The following is a 26,836-nucleotide window of genomic DNA, read 5'->3' on the forward strand; positions in this document are numbered from 1 at the left end:
GCTTTGATCAGTATGGTGTGTTCTGATGTACAGGAGTGAGTCAATACCAGGTCATAGTCATTAAGAGATGACTGGCACAGTTTTAAGAGATTTATGATGTACAGTACACTGTTAAATTGTCTTACATGTTTTGTAAGGGACACATTCTTATAGTATTTTAGTAGTATTTAGTGGTGTTAACATTAACACTGAGATGATATTTTTATTCTCTTAAATGCTGACATAATGCAGATCTCTCGAGAGGTAAGTTTTGTGTGTTTAATAATAATAATAATAATAATAATAATATTAATTGGTGTAATGAAACTCTGACAGACTGACAGTTTGTCTATTTTCCTGCTTTTTGAAGTGTTTAATTACTCTATTTTTATGCATAATATATGTCTTAAATATATGTTTCTTTGCTATAAGCATACTGTATAATCTACTAAATAATAATAAATGGGTGCACAAACAAGAAAAAGCAGACTGTTCTAATCTCCAAATGGTGATAAATAGCATAATTAACGCCTGCCTGTCTGATGAGGAGATCTTACGTCATCTAATCTGCTTACGCTCCTGATCTGATTTGTGCCGATTCGATTATTCAGCAGTGACAATGACGAGAAGCGTTCGTTCAGCCAGCGCTCGCTGTGTCCCGACCTGAAGCGCGAGAGTGATGACAGTCTGGTGGAGTACGGAGACAGCGTGGACATCCAGTTCAACGAGGACGGCTCGTTCATCGGGCAGTACAGCGGCCGCAGAGAAACGCAACAGTACGCGCACGGAGATCACGAGAGCTCAGGGGTCCCGTCCCCGACCAACCCCAACACGCACCCTCCACCCAGCGGCAGCTTCCCCAACTCCATCACCGGCATCCTCGGGGGAAACTGAGACACGGCCAGACGACTCCGCTGTATCACGAGAGAGACACTGAGATCGACCCGACCTAGTACTGACCTAGTACTGACCTATTCATTCATGAGTAAACAAAAGATCATTTATTCTCTGAATAGCAAGTTTCATTTACAAAACAACAAAGACACAACGAGGACCGAAAAATATTTCATCACTGCCGATGACGTTTTTTTAAGCACACACATGCTCATACAAAGAAACACACACTCTCACACACACACACACACACACACACACACACACACACACTAATCTAAAGGCCTGGATAGACAGTTTGTCTCAAATCCGTCAGTGACATCACTATAGGTAACCTGAGCCTAAACTTTTAATTCATGTTGCATCCGCCCACTTTCTTCCTATGTAGCCCTGTTGACTCAAACATGTGGTCCAAAAACTGAAATTTTCTTACTTGTGAGGTTTATAACAACGTCTTACTTCTCACCTTGGACATAAAGTACATGCTAAATTCATGATTTATAAAAGAGTTGATGAAACATGAAATTAAAAGATGGAGCTAATAAATTAATTAGGAGCATGTCTCTATAACAAGATCTTTTTTCGTCCTTTTTGCCTTAAATTGAGCAATTTAAAACAATTAGATTTGTTTCTGTCCTGTGTTGTGCAACACACACACACTTTTATAATACACATGCACAATACAGTACCTTTTGCACCAGTTTTTAAACATTCATATTGTCTTTAATTATAGTTATGCAGGAGTAGTTTAAATTATTTATTTTAAATAACTCTTGACTATCTGAATTTATTGCAGCTGGTTAACATAAATTAGTACTTGTTAATTGCGGAATTACAAAATCTGCGCCTAAAATATACACGCTATAAGAAAAAAGGAGGCCATGAAACGAATTACGAATAAGGAATAAAAAAAAAAAAAAAAAAAACAAGAAAAAAAAATCTGTATGCTGTAAATGTTGTATGACCAATAAATAATGAATAAAAACTGAATTCACAGTCTATGTTATACTTACACTTCTCATAAATATAAAGCTCTAGACATCAGGTTATATACGTAGCTGACTTGTTCTAGCTGAGTACCATTTGTGAGCCAATGTGCAACTGTGCATTAAAATGTAGAAATTGTGCCATCGTCTGCCAACATCGTCATCTCTGCTTATGGTTATTGATGACTAGGAGCATTATTTTAAAAGATGCCCCACCTCCAAGTTGACCATTAGTGTGACATTTTTTTTATTTTTTTGGTTTGTTTTACACAATTCCAGTTTGAAATACATAATGTCGGATTTTATTGACGGTTCCTGCATGAGTAAATCTCGTGCATTTATAACAGAAGAATATATATTTCCAATGTTAAAAACTAAACAAAGCTGCTCAGAGGGAACAGGTGTTAATTAACGAAGGGGCGTGGTCAGGGCGGAGCTGTGGCATAAATGAGATTTGTGCAAGATGTGAGACAAAATTTTATAACACTATGTAACAAAATCTCTTTGTGTGAGAAACAAATCGGACGTGAGCTAATTAGTTAATTTCTAAATTAAATTAAGTCACAAAAGCAAAGTTTGCATGTTATAATGGGTATTTTTTCACACTTTTACAACATAAACAATTAAGGAATAACACACACTATCCAGAAACAAAAGTCAAAACACAAATAACCAGCACGTGTGAAATTGGGCTCGATTAGTCTCTCAAGGCCTTCAGACAAAGACACGACGAACACATACAACATTCCAGATAAGTGTTTACAAATGCTGTCCTTCTTCTCTTCAGGTTTACATCTGAGCCTGACATTTATTCCGTCCCTCGCTCTCATACTAGCCTGTGTGTGCTTTCCATCATCTCCTCCCGTAAGGTTTCTCTTCCACTCTCGTCAACTCTATCGAAGCTCGAATTCAATTATGCAAAATGTGTTGTAATAATTTCATAGTAATAATCCATACTAACATACGAACTACAAAATAGAGGTAATTCTTTTTTTTTTTAAATGGCGTACACTATATTAGCATGCTGATATGGAGTGTAATAGTGAAATAACACACAAACAACATACAAAATTTGTCCAGCCGCTCATTTGGAATCTTACAAACGAAAACGGCGTTATTTGTTTTTGTTACGTCTAATCGTCTGATCATGTTTATAAATAATCCATTATTTCCCAGAAATCATAATCAGAGTCAGGGACTTAAAAGAAACCAGAGTGGTGATGATGTCTTATATGTCTTCGGGTTTTAACTACGTATATACGCTATATATTTACATTCTGTTTCGTGTCACAATGATCATTTGTTTAATGAGCAGGTATCTTGTTTTTTTTGCACTATATCATACTGTCATTATTATTATTATTATTATTTTAAATTTCTCAAATTTGGTCATGATATTTTTCACATAATTTTCAATATTTTTCAATTATTATTTTTAATGTACACACAAATAAACCAGTGTTTAGTCAGGACAATTTGAGTTCAATCCAGTACTACAGCAGCAAATGTATGTATCTTATATGCCTTTTTTATTCTTTTTATTCTTTTATTTCAAAATTTCATAAGCAGACTTGTATTACTTTACTTCTTTCGGAAAATATGTTTGCTATCAATTTATATATTTTTTGTAAAGACTGTATAAAAACTGCTTTAAAAATAAGGGAAAAATAGTCCTGGTTTAACTTGAACGACCATAGACACACACACACACACACACACGTATATCAAGTCAAACCAGGACAAAGTGTTCCCTTAATTTTCCCCTCATCATGCACATAATGATCTGTATTTTTTTTTTTTATATTTACATTTATGAACAATTATTCAGTCACGTTTGATATTAATTCCATCGTTATAATGATAACAATGATGCCATACTGTACCATAGCAGCATATGTATCTTATATGATGCTTACATGTATGGTGTGTACTCGCCTGACTCGTGTTTGTGACCCTTCGCATCTTATTTTCGAACAATTCCAGACTCGTATATTATTATGTGTATCATTACCGGTGTATTGTCATCGCTGGGTGTTCAGTCATATATTTGTTGCTACTCGCTATAAGGTAAAATCTCCACACCCAGAATCTGTGATTTATTTGCGTTCCTATGAGCTCTGTTAGCCGCAGATGCTAAGCGCATGTACCCTGGCACTGCTATGGCAAATCTATCTGTAAGGTTGTGCCTGTTTTCTTTCCCCTCCTAATGCTGAAATTTGAATATGATGCCTTACAGAGCTATGGCTCTTCTTTTCTTGTCTTTTTATATTCCCATCTGTCTTTTTACTATCTGTTTATCTGAGATAACGCCAAGCATGTGTCACTAGGAAATGTAGTTTAGCGAGGCATGTGCCGAGAATCGGTTGTGCGATGTGTATCGTGATGTTTGAAGTTTCAGAAATGAGCGTCACTCTGAATGAGTTTCATTTGGGAGAAAATGTCGAAATAGGTAGCTTTTTTTTTTTTTAAAAAAGAAAAGGAAAAAAAGCTCTAGACAAGTTAGCCTTGTAGCTTTTTAATTGAAACATCAAGTAGCTAACTGCTAGCTATTGTGAAGTTTAAAATGTGGACAATACTCCCTCGAATGAAGAATTTCTTTACACATTATGATTTGATAAGATTCTTAAAAACTGTCATATTTCCTTTTTTTATTCACAGAAATCGTTTTAGTCTTTACATTTAACTAAACAGCAAAACGCCATTAGGGACTTGGCTCGCTAGTTATTTAATCAAAATTTTATTACCAACAATTACTATACTTTTTTTTAACATACCCCATCTTGTCATTTATTCATGATTTTATGAAACTAGCTAGGTAATATAGGTCAACTTGACAGAACATGCTAGCTAGCTAGTTTTATCTAGCTAGTCATTTATTTTAGCCAGCATCCTTCTTGTTTCTAGAGCAAGGGTTAGGGTTGAAAAAAGCAAGGCTAATGCAACCTCACCTGCATGCACTGGGTGAGGTAATGTTAGCTAGCAGGCTAGCTAGTTATAAAAAGCAACATGTAATCGCCAACAGTCAAATTTGTGCGCATCAAATACGACAAGTTTGTATCTATGCTAGGATTAAAATAATCACGAGACAAGCTAAAAGTAATGTAAATGATGAAGGAAATCCCAAATGAAACACATCAGACGTTCGTTCGCGCTTAAATCGCCGAGCAGTGAAATTGTAATATCACGATGATATCGTAAACTGTGATAATTAGTCGATAACTTCGGTACCTGCCGAGCTGTAAGCCTAACGACAGGCTGCAGTATTTTTTTGTTTGTTTGCTTGTTTGTTCGTTTATTTTTACATTTTCTTGCTAGCATTTAGTGCATTTAGTAGACGAGTTGCAAAGCAGACACCCAGAAAGAATCAGCGAGGCTTTCTGAATGTAAATAAACATTAAGATCGTCATTTAGCATTTCACTACCTTTCTTTTTTTCCCTGGACTGAATTTTTTTATATAAATGTGCACTGTTCTTGTTTACTTCCTATTTCGCAGGTTTGATAATATGTTTAGAAGAGTAGGAAATGGGAATGCAAGCTTTTTTTTTTACTTAATGAAAAACTTAATCACGAAGCTTCGCTACTGTTTATGTACATTGTAATAAAGAGTGTAATGAAGTGAAATAAAGTGAAGTGAAGGAACTCTTCCTGTAGGGGGGCGCTCTCAGGGCTGTTAGTTTGCTCACGTCTGTTTTTGTAATTACAAATGAGCAAAACCGCTGCATAAAGTGTTTCCATCCACCTGTTTTAATGCTAATTGTGGATTTGCGCATGAATAAAAACACAACTTAACATGTCATTAAGTATTTCCTCTTTTGTCAAATATAAATGACTTACAAGTTTCAGTAGTGCATGATTTGAATAGACTGTATAAAAAGACCTGGACAAACCCTCCTCAATGTCACCGATATGTTTTCTAAAAAATAACTCTTGAAGCTCAGTTGTTGGCGCTCTAGTCACCATCATCTCAGAAGAAGCTTAGCCAGCCTAAACCATGGTTAATCCATCAATGTACACATGGGCGGAACAAATAGAACCTGGCTGTTGATTAGAACATGCCTTAGCCCAGTTACCACAAGCTAGCCAGTGTAACTTTAGCTTAGGTAAAATGCTAACTTAAGTTTATATGTTAATACATTTGATTGAACTCTTGTCATTCACAACCCTAATTTCTTGCGGCAAATCAAACTGTAACTATTCCAGTTAGCCGATTAGCTAAATGATGCATAGCATTCAGCTAGCGGTTTGACACCTGCAGTGGGAACGCTCACTCAAATTCACTTAATGCAATTTTAACTGACGGGTTACATAAAAATTTACCCCTGTACAGTTTTCATGAATGTGAAATCTTAACTATGAAAACCATTTTGGTACCAGGTTGCGAATATTTTTTTCTGTTGTAAAGTTGGACTTTTTAACATACTATATATCGGGATTGGCCCACTTTTAGAGATAGTGGTCATTTAAGGAACTGCACAACGTACCTCGGGATGTTCAAAAGGCGCAAGTGACTTGGCAACAAACGAACCAGATAATATTAGTGAAATTGTTAATGATTTACTTTTAAAAAAAAAAAAAAAAAAAAAAAAGTGATTAGTACAGTCAATATTATAGTATAACCAGGGACTGTCAGCAAACTAACTGACATATTGTATCTAAACCTATTAGTGCTATAAACCCATTCAAAAGTAAAGAAAAAAGACATTACACTGTTCATGTAGGAATCGTAGTTTCATAGTTGTACCCCCCCCCCCCCTTTAAATTTAGGCATTAAATGCATTTTCTTCATCATGGGTCATAAACGGGTCATGATCAAAGACAAAACAGACAACTGGCAAAATGTACATTTATTAAATAAACTAAAGGAATTATAAATGTAATTGGACATCTGCGCATACAAGGGTCATTCAAGTCAAATCGTGACTTTTGATTAAATTTCTCATGAATAAAGGCATGGTACCATTGATGAGACTCATGTTCCCATAAACATTTTAGCAAGTAGAAGGCCTGATCCTTGAAAATCAATAGATAACTTGCGACCAACGTGCAGAAGAGATGCACCTGTCTTTTGAAACTGTACCTGTGAAACCATTAATTCACAAATACCTGAGTATTAATTCGTATTTACAATGAATTAAAAGGATGTTTTGATTAAGGATGCCAGGCAGTCCAATCATGACTCTAGCGTAATGATAAAAAACATTACTTTGATGGTTGTATCTGAGCCCTAAAGAAATAAAGGAAGTTTTTCGTACTCTGCACAATCAAAAGTCCCAGTTTGACTTGAACTGCCCTTGTGAAAATATGCAAAATTTCTTTTCAAAAATATTTTTCAGTTTACAAGCTCCGTAATGATAAAGAGGATAAAACAGTGTTTAAATAAGAAGAAAAATAAAAATAAATGGTAGTTGCATTATGGTGCTCTAGCTCCAAAGGAAAACTCAAGAATACAACTAGGAACATGGTATCTAATGAACATTTGCCAAACTTATTTTTCTGATTAATGGAATAAACAGAATTCCAGCTTGCAAACCAAAATGTCATATTTTAAAGGGTCATACACTACACCCCTTGAATGAAGAAAAAAAAATTATGAAGCCACACATCACCGAATCCAGCTTCTTCCCCCTGTTAATCTTTAAACATGAGTTCACACTGCAACACAAAGTAATTTCTGAGAACAAACAAACCCTCGCTGCAGGGATAACGTTGGAGGTCAAATTCAAACCCTGAAGGCGCTGCATGATATTTTTTTACACGCAGAGTAAAAACAGCACCTGTGACCTGCATATAAAAGTGTATAACAAAAAAAAACACTAAAATGAGAGCACACCAGACACATGATTATACACTGTACGTACAGTACACAGTCACAGATCGGCCCACAGAGTGCATAAAACTGAATTGGATTGGGTTTTCCTTTTCTTTTTTTTTCGTAGTAAGTTGAATTAAATTACAAATAAAATGTTTTTGCGATCATCAAATAAGTTATGATTCACTCACGCTCAAACAAAGAAAAATGCTTATGGGTCTCTTCTAAATATAGTTCAGTAACGTTAACTCTATCCTCGTCCAAGTGCAATGTGGAACACGTTTATCGAGTTCACACGTTCATATTAATAATCAAAGCATTAATATTTCCCGTGCTGTCAGAAACAAAGGAAGGAAATTAATTCTTTATTAAAAAATTATAATAAAATGAAAAACAAAATTAACAGTACAAACTTTGCCTCCTTTATTTCTGAAAGCGCTTACCAGAAATGCAAAAATAAAGCTGTGGAAATCAAGTATGCCGAGACCCCGGAGCAAAACGTAATAAATACAGGATGAAGGAAAGGGGGCGGGGCTTCCAAATACGTTAAAGAAGATTGGTCTCTGCTGCTCTTTTTATTGAAGGAGCAATAGAAGCTCCTACAATAAAAGGAGATTCTATTGCTGTTTAAATTGCATGTTGGCTTTACAATACAGATTATTATACTTTGGGCCAAAAGTTTGTATCCCCCATGTTGTTTGCATAAAAAGAAACAGATTTCTTGTTCACAATCTATAAAAATTAAGTTAGAAGGAAAAAAAAAAACAATTCTGAGAACATTTCCTGATGTAACATAAGGAAGACCAGATTGGAAACCTGAAAGAGATGCTATGCACATAATTAGTTTTTTTTTTTTTCTTTTCTTTTTTCCACCCAGGACTGACTTGGATAATACACTTCTCTTTTTTTTTCTCTTTGTCAATATATTTGACACTTTTACACAAGAACAGATGATTTAATTCAGCCCCGTACACTCCGAACATGATGTGCGTGTCCTACACAGGCAGCTACTGCATCACATAATAACTTAAGACTAAAAAAAAAAAACCCACAAAGACACAAAGTAAATCCGTTTTACTGGACCACACACACACGTGCAAACCTCCAGGTATAAATGTCCAAAAAGCTCACTATATGAGTAATAAGATTTGTTTTATATGTATCAGTGATTATATAGACTTTGCCAATGCAAATGCTGAAGGTGTGACACGATGGTCTTAAATATCCTCTGTAAGATTGTCCGAGCGCCTTGTGTGTGAATAATATTGCTCGGTCACCTCATATTTGTGTAACACAGAGGTAGATCACATGACACGCCCTGACCCGGCTGACTGACAGGAGTCCTTTGGTTAACGAGTAGGCGGAGCTTCGGAAACATTACGATTAGAATATCCATCCATTAGTTACACTACGAGCAGTTTGGAAACAACAATCAGCCTACACACAGTGTCTTTGGAGTGTGGAAGGAAACCCACCCAGGATGCAAGGAACATGAAAACTCTACACACACATCCCGGATGGGGGTCTGACCCGGGATGGGTAGATTAGAACACAAACTGCAAAAACAAACAATAAAAACAAGTTTATCACCTTTGTGGTGACCATGATCATGACAAAGCATGTGACTCCCTGTCAATAAAATCAGGGGGTGCAGACGGTATGATGATGATGATGATGAGCACGATGGACAAAATAACAAGATTGCTTCTCAAACACCTAAATGCGTTTGCCAAAAAAATAAATTAAAAAAAACAAACACTGAGCGTATGGTTAAAACAAAGAAATATTAAAAGAAAAACAGCATGGTTGAAAAGGAAATTAAAAAAAGGAATTTTCTTCCTCTTAGTGGCAGTAACTGACTTGTTATTTATTTGTAACATTTATATAATAATAATAATAATAATGATGGTATAAATGTATCTAGTAGTGCTGAGGGAATGTGGGCATGACTAAGTGTTAAACAGAATAATTAGTACTTATGGTGTTAAAAAGTATTTTCAGTTTTATTCTTAGACATTTTTTTCCCTATACAGCCAATGAAAATTAGATTATTAGAATATCATTTGACTGATCAGTAATATTTTATTTTAAAGGCAACATCCCGTGTCTTGTTTACAAAAGTAAGGAAGTCTGAATTCTAAGAACACTTCCTGGTGTGATATAAAGAAGACTGGGTTGGAAACCTGAACGCTGAGCACATAATTAGATCTTCTTTTTTTTTGGTTTGTTTTTTTACCCCCAAGGATAGAATTTGATGGTACAGTTCTCTTTTTTCTCTTTATATTTACTCTAATATATTTGATTCTTTTACACAAGTACTGGTGATTAAATTCAGCCCCATACTCACCAAACATGACGTGCATGACCTACACAGGCAGTGATGGCATCACATAATAACTTAAAAAAAAGAAGAAAAAAAAAAAACAGGACACACACACAAACACACAAAGTAAAAGGTCCCTGAACCACAAAAGTCCAAACCTCCGGGTATAAATGTCCAAAAAGCTAACTATGTGAGAATTTGTTAAAAAATTATTTTCAGTTTTGGTCTTAATTTTTTCCCTATGCGTCCAATAAAAATATAATTATAATATCATTTGACTGGTCTATGATATCTTATTCATCCTAAGCAGGCAGCATTTAAAGGTAACATCCCGTGTCTGGGGATAAAATCTTAGGAGTCTTAGAAGGACAGGTGTCTCGTCTATGTTTTCTTTAAGTTAGAAATATTTATAATGCTTATTTTTTATTAACATTTAAATGTTTACTGTTAATGAGATTTACACTTCTGTACAACATATTAGAATTGTTTAATGGAGTGATCATCATTACTATAATTATATCCGATATTTTATTAGTATTATTTTTATTATTATTATTTATAATAATAATAATTATTATAAAAGCATAGACAGAATGAATATAATATTTAAATATTCACATTTTGTATTATTATTAATATTATCATAACTATTATTATTGAAGCATACTTAGTAACACCATAAGCACTGCAGAATTATTTTATAAATCACTATGGTAAATACTAGCAGGAAAATCTCTAACCTTTTTTTTCACACCCTTTACTGCCACTAAATGAGGGGGGGGGGATTAAAGCGCCCTCTGGTGTTGGGGGGACGACGACGACAAATGAAAAGAATAAAAGGAGAACAAAAAACACTAAAACCTGAACCTGAGCATTTTTTCATCCTGCCAGCAGGGGGCCCTAAAAACCATCTAATTTACGTGGGATCAGGTTTGTTTTTATATGATTTCGACCATTGACCGCCCTTTGACCTCTGCCATCATCAACGCTCTGGGAGTCTGTATCATCTTCATTCTGCCACTCTTGCTTTAGTGGCGTGAGCTCGGGTGCGGTGACATCACCATCCTAGACACACACACACACACACACACACACACACTCAGAGGGGTTAACTGTGACATGTGTGTGGTGCACATGTTGTGAGATGTTTTTAGCTTTCTAATATGTGATTTGAAACACAGCTGCAGTGTTCTGAGTTTTACCTGCGGTTTGGAGAAATTTCTCGACATGCACCACTGCACAAAGTACTTATACGCCGCTTCCAGATTCTTCTCGTCTGTTTTTTTGCAGTAAACTCGGATCAGCTGCTCGGCAAATTGCTCGGGCAACAATTTGGACACCTGCAGCAGTTAAACACGTACAGCAAAGTGAGTAAAATACACAAAGTGGATTATGGGTATTCTGTATGCTTTATGATTATGATTTGAGAACATTAACAATAGATAAGAAGGAGAGGAGAAAAAAAAGAGCCGGAGAGAGAAGGAGATGAGCAAAATGAGGATTAAACTGGAAGAAACGTAGATAGAAGAAGAGCATGAAGAAGAACAACAGTGTGAAAGATGAGGAAGAAATAAACGGAAGAAGAAGATTGAAAGTAGAAGAAAGAAGATAGGAGAGTGGGAGGAGAACAGGGGATAGAACAATAATTAAAAAAGAAGAAGAAGAAGGGGAATGATGAAAACAGAAAATGGAAGAAGAGCAAAATAAATATAAAGAGTAAAAAGTAGAAGACAAAGGAGAAGCTTTAAGAGAGGGAACAGTAGGACGAAGAATAATAAGATAAACAAAAAGTAGAAGAGAAAGAATGAGTGGAAGAAAATGAAAGAGGTTTAATAATAAAAGGGAGAAAACGAAAGAGTGAGAAGGAAAGGGAAAACAGGAAAAAAAAAAAAAAACAAGAAGAAGAACAAAAAAAAGAAAAGTATAAGGGTAGGAGGACAAAAGAGGACAACTGTTTAAAGGAGTAGGAGGGCATAGAGATGAGGAGAAGAGCAGGATGAAGAAGAGGAAGAGATGGAGAAGACGGGGAAAGAAGAAGAGGAAGAAAACAGAAGGATTTTTGCAGTAACGAGGTGAACACCTGGTTCTTGCGGATCTTGATGGCTTTAGTCGGGTCGTTCTTGCAGTAGAAGTAAACGTTGTTCACAGGGTTCTTCTCCTTCATTCCGTAATCCATACAGATCACCTGCGACATCATCAGCAAGAGTCAGGTTTCTCCCTAAAGTCTAACTGTACACAGCGTGATGACTTCACCGTTTCATTTAGAAGTGGAAGTTTATTTAGTATGATTTGGTTCGAACCCTGTGAATGATTCCGACGTTGTTAAGGCTGATCTTTGCATATGTTAATATATTCCTCATACTTACATTGACTACGAAGTCCTCAGGCATCAAATCCACCACAGTGCCCTCAGGTTTGCACTCGGACACCTCACTGGCCCACTCGGATAACATTTCCTGGATGAGATACAACGCAAGCGGGAAATATTAATGCTTTATAAATCCTGAAAACGAATAAATATATAAACCGTACAGGTCTAAAATGTATTGTTCATTTTATTGACTATATTTTGCTAATTCTATTATTTCCTTTTGTTATTTTACCAGAATAAAAAAAAAAATTCTAAAACACACAAATCAATACTATTAATAATAATCACTATTAATAGTAGTATTATACACTATTATAACTAAATACTTTACAGCTTATAATAAATAATACATCGTTGTTGCTGCTGCACAAAATGTAATGCAAAAGTGGCCATAAGGTTTTTATTAACTCACACAGATTGTTTAAAGTGCACAAATTATTTACAAAGAGTACTAATAAGTAGCAACTAATCATTAAATTTATTAACTACATTACATTACACAAAAAAGGAGCTTGGTTGGTAGCAATGAAGTTTCCGTGTGGAAATTATCAGACACCTACAGGCCGACACACCCACACACACACAAACACACACACACCCAAACAGGCTCTAGACCAGGATAAAGTTTAAATCTGGGTGTGGAAACCAGTTAGCCTCCACATTTAAATATTTTAATAGTATAATTAAAGCATCGAGTTGAAATCTGCCGTGTGCTTGTTTTTCCCCTCTCCGAGTTAGACCCACCCTGACACACACACACACACACACACACACACTTATGACATTTACATGCTCCGAAATTATTTAAACTGCAATAACTGTATACAGTAAGTGAGCTTTGTGACCTCTGACACGTCATAGTAATTGTTGGGCGTGGTCTGTCCCACGCATTTGTACAGACGCCTGCAGATGATGTCCTGCAGGATGTCCTGAGCTTCGGAGAGCGCTGGATCGGACGAGTACAGGATCTGCTCGAAAATGTGATCTGTGGAGAGGTCAAGAACATAGTGCAATTTTTACAGCTAAAAGTTTTATATAATGTATAATTTTCATTATTTCAGATTTTATATTCCCTACTTGAATTTTTTCTTTTTATTATGTTTAGGCCATGGGCGGGTGTAAAAACATTTCACTGCACATCATTACTGGGTATGTGACAAATAAAATTTGGATCTGATTTGACTACCGACTCTTGACAGAAACGGACAGGATTAGGAATAAGTGTCCTAAAGGGACAGTGAAGGCAGGACAGTTTTGGGACAAAGTTAGAGAAGCCAGGTTAGGACGGTGTGGACGAGGAGGGATGGGGGGTATATCTGGAGGAGAATGTTAGAGATGGAGCTGAGAGGGGGACGGCCCGAGAGGAGGTTTATAGATGTGGTGAGGGAGGACATGCGGGAGATGGGAGTGACCAGGGAAGACGTAGTAGACAGAGTTAGATTGAGACAAATGGTCCGCTGTGGTGACCCCTAATATAAAATTATAGTTATCAAATCAGCATCTAGATATCGTGGTCCCTGCTGAGTCCCATCCCGAGTATTGTGTTATATCTCCCAGATCAACTGCTTCTAAAAAAAAAAAAAAACTTGTCTGTCTGTATTAACGACTAATTTAACTAAAATTACTACCCAAACATTAAACAACCACATTTTGAAAGCCTCCACGCTCTGACATGATACTGAGATCTTTCTATCTTAACGCCTTGCCAGCTGCTTTGGCTATATTCATGGCGAGAAGCATTTTTGTTATTCAAAAACTAGATAACATGCTTAAAATGTATTTTTTCTAAGAGTTTTAAAACCATATTTGGATTTACTTGTTTAAAAACTTTTTTAAAAGTGTCAACAGAGTAAAACAAGTTCCTTAAAGCAATAAAAGAGTTACAGTCAAATAAAATATGTTTGATGGACAACTGGGTTCTGCATGATGAACATTGTGGTGGATTTTCTCTCGACAGCAAAAATGTGTGTGTTGCTTTTGAGTGTCCTATTCTGCATCTTGTATAGGTCACTTGATCCCAGCGATTTTTAAAAGAAAAAAATCTTTTTTTTTTCATTTGTATTCACTTATTTTACTTTTAAATTTATTTTGTCTTTATATATTATTTTTTTGTGCTTTTTCAATACTTATTTTTCTGTGTAATTAATATATGCCTTATTTTTGATCAACGTTTATACAACTTGCTATTCAATTCAATTTTATTTGTATAGTGCTTTTAACGATTTACATCATCACAAAGCAGCTTTACACAATCAAAAGAATTAAGTTTGTATGAAATGTGAATGTGTATGAATCAAAATTATATGATTGTCCCTGATGAGCAAGCCTAGGACGACGGCGACAGTGGCAAGGAAAAACTCCCTGAGATGGTAATAGGAAGAAACCTTGAGAGGAACCAGGGATTGATGTGCATAATAATATGTGAGACTGAAAGTTCAGTATAAGAGGAGATGTGACCGTATATCTTGTTCGATATTTTTGTTCAATAAAAAAAAAAAAAATGGTGAATTGGCGCCATTTTCAGATGTTAAAAGAAGCAGCTGGATGTTTTTAACATCCGAAGCTTCATTATCGTTTTAAGTTATATGTTAAGTTAAAATGTGTAAGAAGAGTGATTTGGGTTAAATTTCAATTGTTCATGACAAAATTGATTGAAGTATTAAATCTGTTGGTTTAAGATCTTCGTTAGGTCAGGGTCTTTGTTTTTTTTTTGGGGGGGGGGGGGGTCCAGAAAATAAAAGATAAAAAAAAAAAAAAAAAAAAAAAAAAAAAGGGTGTCTTGATCCAACATCAGAGTTTATTTGATATAGTTTACTTGAGCATTGGTGATACTGAGCTCAGTAAATGTGGTGCAACTGATCAGCATCGTGTGTGTGTGTGTGTAATAAAATGCAATAAAGATCTGACCTGTAAGTTTGCTGTAAGCCTCCATGTCATCAATGGCTTCTGAAATGTTGTACATCTTTCCTGAAGAGCCCCGAATCTGGATGTAAGGATCTGCCTTTACCAGAGCTTCTGTTATCCTGAAACACATACACACGTTACTTTACTACACATTACTTTTAGACTCCACAGTAAAAACGAATCGATCTTTAATGTGATGATACAGCAGGTCACTGTGATTTGATTGTGTACATGTTTGATACACGTTTTCCCTTTACATGCTTCCTTTGGGCAACATAATTCGTAAGCATGGTATTAGTTTTCATTGTAAAACGTCTCAGCAAAAATAGATGAGGAAAAACCAGCTTGCTAAAGTTGAGCAATGCGTAAAGGATACAAGACGCTAATTAACTTCCTTCTGCTTAATCCTGATAAGACAGAAGTCCTAGTCATAGGACCACAAGCAGCTAGAAGTAAGATTTTAGATCACACTGTAACTTTAAATTATCTTTCTGTTCCATCAAGTGCAACAGTGAAAGACTTTGGTGTGATTATAGATTCCAGCCTTTTATTTAAAGCTCATGTAGATAATGTTACCAGGATAGCGTACTTTCACTTTAGAAATACTGCCAAGTTAAGGAATATATTGTCACTAAACGATGCAGAAAAACTAGTTCATGCTTTTATCACCTCTAGGTTGGACTATTGTAACACCTTACTGTCTGGTTGTTCAACTAGGCGCATAAACAAGCTTCAGCTAGTCCAGAATGCAGCAGCGAGAGTCCTCACTAGAACCAGAAGATACGAGCACATCACCCCTATCTTATCTTCACTTCATTGGCTCACCGTAAAATTCCGCGTTGATTTTAAAAATACTACTCTTGACATATAAAGCATTAAATGGTCTCGCACCGCAGTACCTGAGCGAACTGCTAGTGTCTTACGATCCGCCACGCCTACTTCGATCAAAGGATGCAGGCTGCTTATCAGTACCACGTATTATGAAAACTACAGCAGGGGGCAGAGCTTTTTCTTACAAAGCGCTAACGTTATGGAATAGTCTTCCAAATAGTGTTCGGGACTCGGACACAGTCTCAGGCTAAAAACCTATTTATTTAGCCAAGCATTTTTGTAAATAGATTTGTCTTGGATAAAGGATCTGATCTGGGGGACTCATGGACGTAGAGTATTATGGTGTATTATATTGAAGGTAGATGTTTAGGTTAATATGGAGTCCAATTTGGTTATTAGAGGCTGTTTATAAGAATTTTTACTGAAATAATAATAGGGACTGATATTAACGACTGAATGTAGTATTTATCTTTATAGACCTGTGGGGTAAAGTTCAGTGAACATTGATCCCGCTTTGCTTTGACTAAGTGCTAACTTTACTTATCTCAGTGTTTATTTCTTTCTTTTTTTTGTGCAGGGATTCTGAAAAACACACAAAAACCGAACAAAAGTTGCCCAAAATGTCAATATTAACCGATCCATTACCGATCCAATAATCTAATATTTATTTAAGGATAAATAAAAGCTGGACTTTGTTCGGGTTTTGGTGATAACTTGTTTGTTTTGGTTCTTGTTTTGAAGTGACATTACTAGAAGTTTTTGAAACTCTCCGAGTTGTCCGTTATGATCTGGTTTTATCTCAGCTCTCCACAAGATGTTAATATCGAGTCAGAACAGGACTGTTACCAAACATATACTGTATGGGTGTGTGTCTTTATACCATCAACAGTTTTTCTGAAAAGCTTTACTGTTAATTCTCCACCAATTATTGTTATGCAAATACTTAATACTTTCATGGAAAACAGTTTTTTCGGCTTTGTAGTGGTGCTACACCCTCAACGCAAACAGATGGAACTGGCATACGCTTATAACTGCTCACATTTTAATTGTCGGTTTGGTGTGTGTGTGTGTGTGTGTCTGATCACTTTAGCCGCAGGCTTCGTTAACCACAGGTCGGGGTTTATTGTGCAAACTAACAATGCTTCTTTTACAGACAAAAAAAAAAAAAATTTAAAAACTTAAAAATATAAACATATGATTGCCTCCAGCTGATTATCGTTCTTATAACTTTTTTTTTTCTTGCAATAAACTATACATATGAACTAAACTCCAAAAGAGGTGTATTTTAGATTTGTGGCTCTGCATAGGTTGTCCATTTGAACTTGTGTTTTTTTAAAAAGTCTTTACAAAAACAAAATATTTAATATTAGTTTTTTTTTTTGCTGTTTTTTCTTTCTACAATTAATATTAATCTAACATAAGCACTCCGAGTGTAGATGATTGCTTAATATGGCGTGTACTCACATGACCTCGATGATGTTCCCCACTTTGTGTTGGTACGCTCGGCGGTGAAGACAGTTCCGAGTGTGGAACATGTCGTACAAATCACCTACTTCCTGTAGAAAAAAAAAAGAATATATATTGCATCTTAAAAAGGAGAGGTGAACAGAAACACTACTAATAAACACACGATAATATACAGTAATTATATATTAATACATAAACACTTTGACTAAACCTTGCAGCATTTTGTACTAATAAACATTTAACAAGACAACATAAAGAACATAATATGTTTTATTCACTTTCATACAAAGTACTAGCTGACATTAACGAGAAAAGAGTTTGTAGAAATAGTTAAAAGGTTAAAGCTAAAAATAATCTGATGATCTTAAATGTAATCAGTGATATTTTTATTATTTCAGATTGAAGCCCCTGTACATGTCTGTCTGTCTGTCTGTCCTTCTGTACAGCAGAACTCTCTGTCTAATTTATTAATACAAAGAAATCACATTCTGTATTAAATAAGGTCACCTATCTTATGCCTTGTTTTACTTCTTTTGTTGTCAGACAAATACACTCCGTGTTCGGTAATCGGAGACTGAATCACAGATGAGAAGTCGAATAGTAGATCGGGTAAAGATGAAGTTTTGTCTTAAAACGACTCAAGCGTGTTAAAATTCACAACCAAAGTAAAAATATGAACTAATCACAGTAAAAATATTCAGTTTAGATTTTATTAATTAATATCTATTGGTGCAGGTGTTTGTTTACATTGAGACAGTAGCGCATCAGTAGCTTATTTTAAAGTCACATAATTTCTAATACATAAAGTATGCTGTGACAAAACCTGACTGCACAGACATACAGACATGTAGGCCGACAGAGACTGGTTTCGGGTGCTGCGATGTGTAAACCGCCAAGAAATCATGCGGGAAAAGAGTGAGTTCTGACTAATGTACAGAGAAAACCTTTTCTTTACTTGTATAGAAGAAATGCAGAAGCATTCTGGGAATAGATTATACCTTGTCTCGGGTGCAGATGTGTTTCTTGCCCTTGACCTTACACACTCGAGCGAACTTGAGGAAGCGACGGTAGTCGGAGTTGTTTTGGATGCCCAGGTGATAGCAGTCCCTGTTTAGGAGATAAACAAATAAATAATAATAAAAGGAAGAACGCCCACCACTGTCCACTTTCCATTTAATTTCCAAATTTATCCTATAGTAACCTATAACCTTCAACTCCGATCTGTTGCAGCATGGTCTCTACATAACCTCTGAAGGTGTGCTACGGTTTGGACGTTATCAGTAGATCCTTTTAGTCCTACAAGTTGTATAATGGGGCCTCCATGGATGTGGTGTAGAAGCTCAACCAGATTAAAATTCTGGGGAATTTGGAGGCCAAGTCAACACTTGTACCAATGTTTATCCTTCTGAAAGACGATATAAGGGAACACCATTACCATGAAGACGTGTACTTGTCCTGCAGCACTGTTCGGGATAAGTAGAACATGTCAAAGTGACATCCATATGAATGTCAGGACCCAAGGTTTGACATTGCCCCGAGCGTCACAGTGTCATGCGTCAAACCTTCTGTGCATCAGTAGCTCTTTTGTGGGATCGCACCAGACGGGATAGCTCGTGCTCCCAATGCGCATCAATAAGTCTTAGCCGGCCATCAGCCGATCAACGGTCCACCGGTTGTCCTTCCTTTTTTCAAAACATTCAAGACCTTCTGTTCTTGGAGATGTCCTTATCCAGTCGTAATAATGATAATAATTAATTTTATTTATAATGCACTTTATATTTGAAGCGAATCTCAAGTGCTACAAATTATTTCAACCCAAAGGCTCTGATAAAAAGATAAGTTTAGCCATCTCGATCTGGCTCTTGTCACAGTCTGGCTCAGATCCTCACACTGTTTCCAACACATCAACTTTGAGAATTGATTCTTCATTTGCTGACTAATAAAATCTCATTTTATGAAAGGTGCCGTTGTAACAAGATAATGAAACGATGTTCGTTTCCCTGTCAGTGGTTTTAATCTTATGGCTGACTGTGGTAAGCATTTCATACTCATTTTCCTAATTGTGTTTCGATCGCTGCTTTGCAACAATGACAATCTTTAAAAACACAGTATAAATACAATTGGATTGAATTTACGGTATTTGTCAGGTGCCCAGAGTGATTTACATTTTTATTTCATTATATAATGCAGTTTCGGGTTAAGGACCTTGTTTAGGGGCCCAAGGTGCTGGGGTTCGAACCTGGGACCTTCCAGACAGTCGTTAAATACATTAACCATTGAGCTACCTCTGCACCACCCTTAACCAGAAACGATGATTAGAAGTATTAAATAATGAAATAAAAATGTAACTCGCTCTAGATGCCATAAACCCTGCACTGCTCAGATGTATAATGAAACTAAAACCTCTCTGGATGTGGGTGTCTGCCAAATGCCATAAATGTAAATGTGGAGTTTATGTATTGTTTGTTCCTTGGTTAATGTGTTGGACTATCGATTGGGTTCATTCCCGAGCAACATAAAGTTGTCTGCCAAATGCCATAAACGTAAGCAACAAACACACAACACACTGGGTTAACCAGCGCTCCGGAAAACAGACAACGAGATGAGTTCCTCAGCTTAATGCAGACGATGACAAACCTAATTCATCTCCTTAATCGGTCCATGAACTCACCGTGCAAAATAATCCCACTTGTCCACATCGATGCCGGTCCTCTTATTAGCTACGATCTCGTACAGGAATGATTTCTCCTCCGTCCTGCCCTTGTACGGCCACTGAAAAGGGAAGGGGACACCCCGAGCGTGAGAGTTATTCAGCGATCGACACATCAGCCAGCAGAAGTAGCACGGACACGGCGCTGTACCTGGCTGGCTGGGGAGACGGCGGAGTCCAGCGGCCCGGCGATCTGCTCTTTAATGAAGATGAGGTCGTTGGGAAGAGAGAGACCGTACTCCCTCATCACACCCTCCAGATTATTCACTTTCACCAGGTGGTCAAACATCTGCACTGACGCCTTCTCGTGCTGCAGAGGAAATGTAATGTACGTCACGAAAAACACGGCCAAGTGCAAAAAAAGAGGTTAATGCGAACGTGATTACAGTGACATACTTGGCGAATAAAACCTGATTCTGATATTTTATACTGGTTTTAAATATTAACCAAGGCTAGGTTTTTACCTTCCATCCCAGTCCAGGTCGGACTTTAGGAATAAACATTCCGTCGAACATGTGGGAGAACGGACCATGACCTGCCAAAGATGACAATAATCACATAATCATTTCAATTTGCTTGAATTGCATGAGGTTTTGTATTAAAAATGTCTAAATATACATTTTTGCGCGTCACATAAAAAAGAACTGCAGTCCCCGTCCCCAAGCAAACCCCCATCCCGACATCATGATATTTTCTCTGTACGTGACTCTGTGCCAGACTGTTCAGTCGCCCCTAACCGCTGTCCAATCACAGCCAAAGTCTGTAAGAGCCTGTGGGAACGGCTGTAATCAGAGAAGGGCATGAAAAGAAGAGGGCAGGTTTCTTTTAGGAAGTGCAGCTGAATTAGGGCCGCACTGTTCGGACATGGCCATGAGCTTAAAAGCAAAACAAAACAAAATAAACATTTAAAACAAAATGTAGGACGATTGAACCCTTACCTCATTTGATAACGATGTAAGAAATGAATGTGCTTGAGTTTTTTTTTTTCTCCTGTCTAATGTTTTCCCAAAAAGGTCTCAAACTGGTGACATATAAAAGGAAACCATGATGGCTCTGTTAGGTTATCAGGGTGTGCTCGTCCACATCAATGTAGACCCAAACTATTCCTGAATGATCTATTTATAGTGCATTAAAAGTGAATGATAGTAGAGGTTTTTCCCAACTTTCCCAACTGAGTTCCATTCCGAGAGCACGTTCGTAAGTCGATTTTGTTCTTAAGTCTGACAGAGCCATTAACGCGAATATACAACGTAAAACATACCAATCCACCTGAATAAATCTCTGTCCCCTTTCCCCACATTTCCATAACCGTGTCTAAGGAAACAAACCTCAAACATGTAAAATGTAACAGTGTTGTCTCTGCGCCTATTTATGCAACACATACAAGTATCACAATTCTCATTGTGTCTTCTTTTTTCATTTATCAGCGTTTGTCTGTAGTTTCATATGAAAACGTTACGAATAATATTTATACCGAATGTGAGTTCAGGAAAAGAATGCACCACGTGGTGAACGCATGTGCGCTCGTTTGTGTGTGTGTTTTTGGGTGCTCTTACCCAGGTCATGACACAAGCCGGCAATCTGAACACACAGGATGTCTTGCTTGGTGATGAGGAGCTCGGGCTGTTTCTCGTTCAGCTCTTGGATGAGACAGCCTGCTAAATACCCGACGCTGAAACACAGGATAAACTAAAATTTATCAGTTTTAATAAAACTATAATCGACTTCAGGGTGGTAAGTGTGACTCCGCTTAACATCAGGGTGCAAGACACCACCCAGACGCTGATCATCTAAATATAAACAGATATCCGAAAGCTTATTTGAATAATATTTGAATATAGAGAGACATTTTAATTTCCCTGCACGTACTGTACTACTTCTGCTTCTTGTTTAATGCACGTAACCGCTCATGATGTCCCTCATCCAAAGACATTAATTTGTTCAAATGATTCATCAGACTCCGGCCTTACTAGATTCACTTTTAAGACACATTAAGACACACTCATACACACCCTACGGAATGTTCGAAGCGGTTATGGGCGGCTCCAGGAAACACCATGTACGTGGCACCCAGCTGTTTGATGTGCCGCAGCCGTTGGAATTGAGGAGTGTCGATGATGCGCACCAGCAGAGGATGGAGCTCGATGTGGCCGTGAATCGGATCATTGAACACCTGAGCGAGAGCAGGAAGGTTATTTACAACACATCAGGCACGAATTACCAAAAAAAACAAACGAACAAAAACAACACTCTGTACAATGTCTTCTTGATGATCCTCATAATTTAAAAAAAACATAAGATTTCCACTGTATCTGCAGGGCAGCACTGTTTAACCACACCCTCCTTCTCAAGTATTACCCAACTCAAAAAATTTTTATTTATTTTTCATGGACAAGATGATAACTAGGCTGCTGTAAGATTTGCTTTAGGCTTGAGCAATACAGTATATGGAGATGACTGATTAGACACTACCTGGTCAAAGAAACTCCCAAATTCTAACATTTAATTTAGCTTTGATTAAAGCAATATGGTTCACAAGTAGAAACTCACTATTCAAGAGTCCTAGAGAATAAACAAAAAAAAAAAAAAAAACATGGATATAAATTTGTCATTCAGGTCGTCAGCTGACTTCATTTTATTGCCCCATAACGTTGATGAGTCGAGACCCAGATCATAACACTGTCTCCAGAGTCTTGTACAGCGGGCACTATGCATGATGGGTGCATCTCATCAGACCACATGACCTTTCTCCATCGCTTTAAAGTTTAGTCTTTATGCTCGCAAGTGAACTGAAGCCTTTTTTTCTGATGAGTCTCACTAGGTTCTAGCTTCTCATCACATTGCACATGTGTGAAAATGCTCTCACTTTAACTTTTTAACACCGCTCTGATTTCTACTGTCAATTTATTTTTTTTACAATCCAACTTCAATAATCTCTCATCAAGGTTACTTATGATTTACTGCAGTATCCTTCCGGGTTTTTAAATATTGTGTTGGATTGAATTTGACTCATCTGAAACAGTGAGCTTCTGTGGGGTAAACAGAGTACAGTATGACATCACCAGACTTAATACCTGTTATGCATTGTAGCCAAGTGTGCTCATACTGGAAAAACCAGTAGTATAACCAACCAATATGTAAAACTGGTATAAGTTGTGAATGTGTTTCTAATTTTCTAATAAACAGGATGTTAGGAATACAGGTGCCAAAACAACAAAGTGCCAAATTGACACATATGTTAAATAGTAATAATCCTTAGAAAGTGCTAAAATTCTGTTTTCTTTTTTACCAGCACTCTGCTGCATTAACAGAGAAAACCACATCAAGATTCTGTCTCAATCCTGGACCATAAACCTATGATAAACATTATAAACCCTTCATTTCCTTGTAAGCGAGCGAACAAATACTTATTTTCCCCACTGTATATGATCACCTCCTGTTCTCTCCTTAAAGCTAACACGGTGGACATGTTTGTTTTCCTTCCAGGCTATTTTAGGCTCACAGAGCAAGATGATTAAACTGTTTACCTAAAAATGTTACAATGGAAATAATTTTTTTTTTTTAGTCTCATAATGTCATGTGATTTAGTACATTTTGAGCCGTCACTGACTTGTTTGTCACGGCTGATCGCGTTATATATATCCTGATCCAGAAACGAGGCAGATGGAAACAAAGTCGCAAAAAATGTACAGCGGAAGTCTTAAAATTAAACAATCTGGAAACATTTAACGCGTTTCACACTTTCCAACACACCTTCATGCGGTCAGATGAGATCTGCCAGAGGTTGCTGAGACAGTGGAGGATCTGAAGCCTGGAGCCCAGTGGCCTGAGAGAGAGAGAGAGAAAGAGAGAGAGAGAAAGAGAGAGACAGACAGACGGGCATTAAGCACTGGAGAGACACGCATCTATCCTAGCCCTTCATTTTATCATTTTATTACCAGACTGTTCCCAGCCCCTCTCACACACAAACAAACCATGACACATCAAAAACAAACACACTGACATCTGATATCCCCCAGTGAGGATGTGTTTCCATCTGAGGCTGGTTCCTCTCAAGGTTCCTTCCTCATTTCATCTCAGGGAGTTTTTCTTCTGCATTTTCTTTCCATTTTTGTGAAACTGCTTATAAAACGGGATTGAACTGAATAATCATTTTATTGACAAATTGCTCCTTCTGCACTATTATTGGTTTAAAGTATTCGGTCTCGCCTCCGTACCAGGCTGTAGCATAAGAAATGATCCTAGAGTGAAGGCAGCACTTAAGTGCGCACTTAACTTTAAGTGCCTTGTTGTGGTCAAGTGCTGCGTTTGTTGAGTGATGGAAAAGTTCACGGCAAGCAAAAATCACTTTAAAAATAAAAAAATAAATCAATAAAATAAAATAAAAATTTAATCTCACAGTTGATGTTTTGAACTTAGCAGTACGAGCGGTATTCCCAAAGCATGCAAGTCGCTAGGCGCAGACGCTGTTGTGTCTGTTTTTAATGGACGGCCTGCTGCTTAAAAGAACACGCTGTGCTTAGTGCTTTATTTATGAATTCTGTGTGAATGATCGAACTTTTTTTTTAACAGATATATAGCACTCAAAACCACGCCCAGGACACGCCAATACTCACTCTATGCCCATCTTTTCCAGCTGTTGATCAGTGAGGTAGCGCAGCCCGATTCCGGTTATCTTCTGTTCTGTGGACACACACACACACACACCAAGAGGCACAATTATTTACAAAAACATTAACAGAAATGGAACGAAGAAATAAGGCAACAAATCAGTATAAAAAAAAAAAAAAAATTAAATTAAGAAAACACTGTGAAGGTTAATATCACATTTGGAGATGTTTCTGTCTCACGCTTAGATTGTCAACTTCCGGATCAAGGTCACACACACACACACACACACACACACACACACACACACACACACAGCATGATATGGCATTTTTAGCCAAAGCGAAAGATAAAAAATAAAAATAAATAGCCTTTCCCGTCAAAAATGTCACATGCTATGAGAAGCCCCTCTGCTCTCTTGTTAATCATTTTTGATAAAAGAGGATTTCACCTGAAAGGAAGTTGGGGGAGATGAAGACCAGAAGGAATGTAGACTTATCTGATATCAAACGTCGTAAAACAAGTGAAACAGAGGGAGTGTTAGTTATATGAGGGGTATCTGAGGGGTATTTCAGCTGGACCATTAGCACCCCCCCCCCCAAACACACACACTATCTCTCTCTCTCTCTCTCTCTGAGACCTTGTGTTAACTTGTTAAAAAAATTAGAACATATGGGACAAACTCACAAACATCCAGAGGATTGATTTTATTGAATCTCTCATACATATGAAGGATCTTCAAGCTTTAATCCTTGTCTCATTTCACACACACACACACACACACACACACACACACACAGACGTCTGACCTAGGGACAGGGCGAAGATAAACACGTCTCCTAGACATCTGTAAACACATTTCTGTTCAGAATATACGGCTCATCTCAGGAGTTTATTAACCTGAAGAATCCAAACTCTTCTTACAAGCATTTTTTTTATGAATATGCAAATATCCAAATCAAAACATATAAACATTATATTTACATAGATAACATATTAAACCATATATTAATAATCTAATATACACAAAACATTAACCTTAATAAAATATTTTTACACTAATAACATTAACATTAATAAAACACTGATTTTTTTATTCTAATATTTTATAGAATAATAAATAAATCACCACAACTCATTTATGACACTTTTTCCCCCAAATCCGTTTGAAGCATGACCCCGCCCACAAGCGATAGGATTGGCTACAAGGTTCGCGCTTTGTCCCGACAACCAATCAGAACAGCGTGCTTCTAATGAATATGCAACAGGGGGGTGGAGCAGGGGTCGGAAAACGGGTAGCAAAACAAAATATAACAAAAACCTTTATTTTACGAAAGCACGATTGACGTTTCTTAATGAAGACGAAAGTAAATTACCTCTAAATTTTTGTTCCCACTCTCCGAGCCCTTGTTGCCGGAGATATGCGCATGTTTCCTCGGAGTCCCAATGCTTAAAATTTCCATCATCCTTCCGCAGTTTCTCGGTTAAACCCTGCTTCTCTGGGGTTTTAAAGCCCTCCATGCACAGAGGCTCCTCTCTCGGGCGCTTTCGGCTGTCCATGCTAAGTGTTTTCTCCGACTGCCACAGCAAGGTTTGGGGATTAAACCACGCACCGCTCCTAAAGGAAACTACACGCAGAATGCCGGCTCTATTTTTGTCTTTGGCGGTTTTAGCTTTATGCAGGCGTTGTCAACACACTGCCATCTATCGGTACGGTACAAATAATGCACAATATAGTGATACAAAATAGTAGTTTTCTACATTTTACTAAATCAACATTTTTGTATATTTATTATGAATAACGACTTGGTTAACACATACAATAAGTCAAAATTATACCTTTTTTATATTACAGACATATATATAAAAATTTTTACTACTGTTATACTTTTCTCAATATACAGTTACATCTTTAAAACTACACGTCCCATAATTCCATGTTTTCAAGCGCGC

The 26,836-nt window shown here is 37.0% G+C and overlaps 2 protein-coding genes across 4 annotated transcripts in view; one reads left to right on the plus strand and one right to left on the minus strand.

Moving 5' to 3' along the window:
• l1camb (L1 cell adhesion molecule, paralog b) overlaps positions 1-5,656 on the plus strand; it is a 58,718-nt gene extending 53,062 nt beyond the window's left edge. For all 3 annotated transcript variants that reach the window (XM_053482339.1, XM_053482342.1, XM_053482341.1), the window contains one exon: positions 591-5,656. In XM_053482339.1, coding sequence (XP_053338314.1) covers positions 591-873 — 283 coding nt within the window. In that variant the 3' untranslated portion in view covers positions 874-5,656. The remainder of the gene's footprint in view (positions 1-590) is intronic.
• A 3,637-nt stretch (positions 5,657-9,293) lies between these two features.
• Positions 9,294-26,541, minus strand: samhd1 (SAM domain and HD domain 1). Its single transcript, XM_053483025.1, has 16 exons — positions 26,260-26,541; positions 24,892-24,958; positions 24,029-24,101; positions 22,288-22,448; positions 21,832-21,947; positions 20,740-20,810; positions 20,427-20,585; positions 20,237-20,337; positions 18,564-18,672; positions 17,563-17,654; positions 15,271-15,386; positions 13,209-13,348; positions 12,359-12,448; positions 12,073-12,177; positions 11,195-11,332; positions 9,294-11,057 (listed from the first exon to the last, which is right to left on the minus strand). The coding sequence occupies exons 1-16, from the start codon at positions 26,441-26,443 to the stop codon at positions 10,893-10,895; spliced, it is 1,887 nt and encodes a 628-aa protein (XP_053339000.1). The 5' UTR covers positions 26,444-26,541; the 3' UTR covers positions 9,294-10,892.
• Positions 26,542-26,836: the final 295 nt, after the last annotated feature.

This window comes from Clarias gariepinus, chromosome 22, assembly GCF_024256425.1.
Source record: "Clarias gariepinus isolate MV-2021 ecotype Netherlands chromosome 22, CGAR_prim_01v2, whole genome shotgun sequence".
Classification (NCBI taxonomy): domain Eukaryota; kingdom Metazoa; phylum Chordata; class Actinopteri; order Siluriformes; family Clariidae; genus Clarias; species Clarias gariepinus.

Bases quoted from the DNA above. Each gene is read 5' to 3' on its own strand.
- samhd1 (XM_053483025.1), bottom strand. From the start codon at position 26,443: ATGGACAGCCGAAAGCGCCCGAGAGAGGAGCCTCTGTGCATGGAGGGC. The intron at 17,655-18,563 runs GTATAATCTATT...TTTTTTCTACAG, and splicing joins ACATCTGCACCCGAGACAAG to GAAGTAGGTGATTTGTACGA. The intron at 11,333-12,072 runs GTGTTCACCTCG...TAACTGCTGCAG, and splicing joins TCAAGATCCGCAAGAACCAG to GTGTCCAAATTGTTGCCCGA.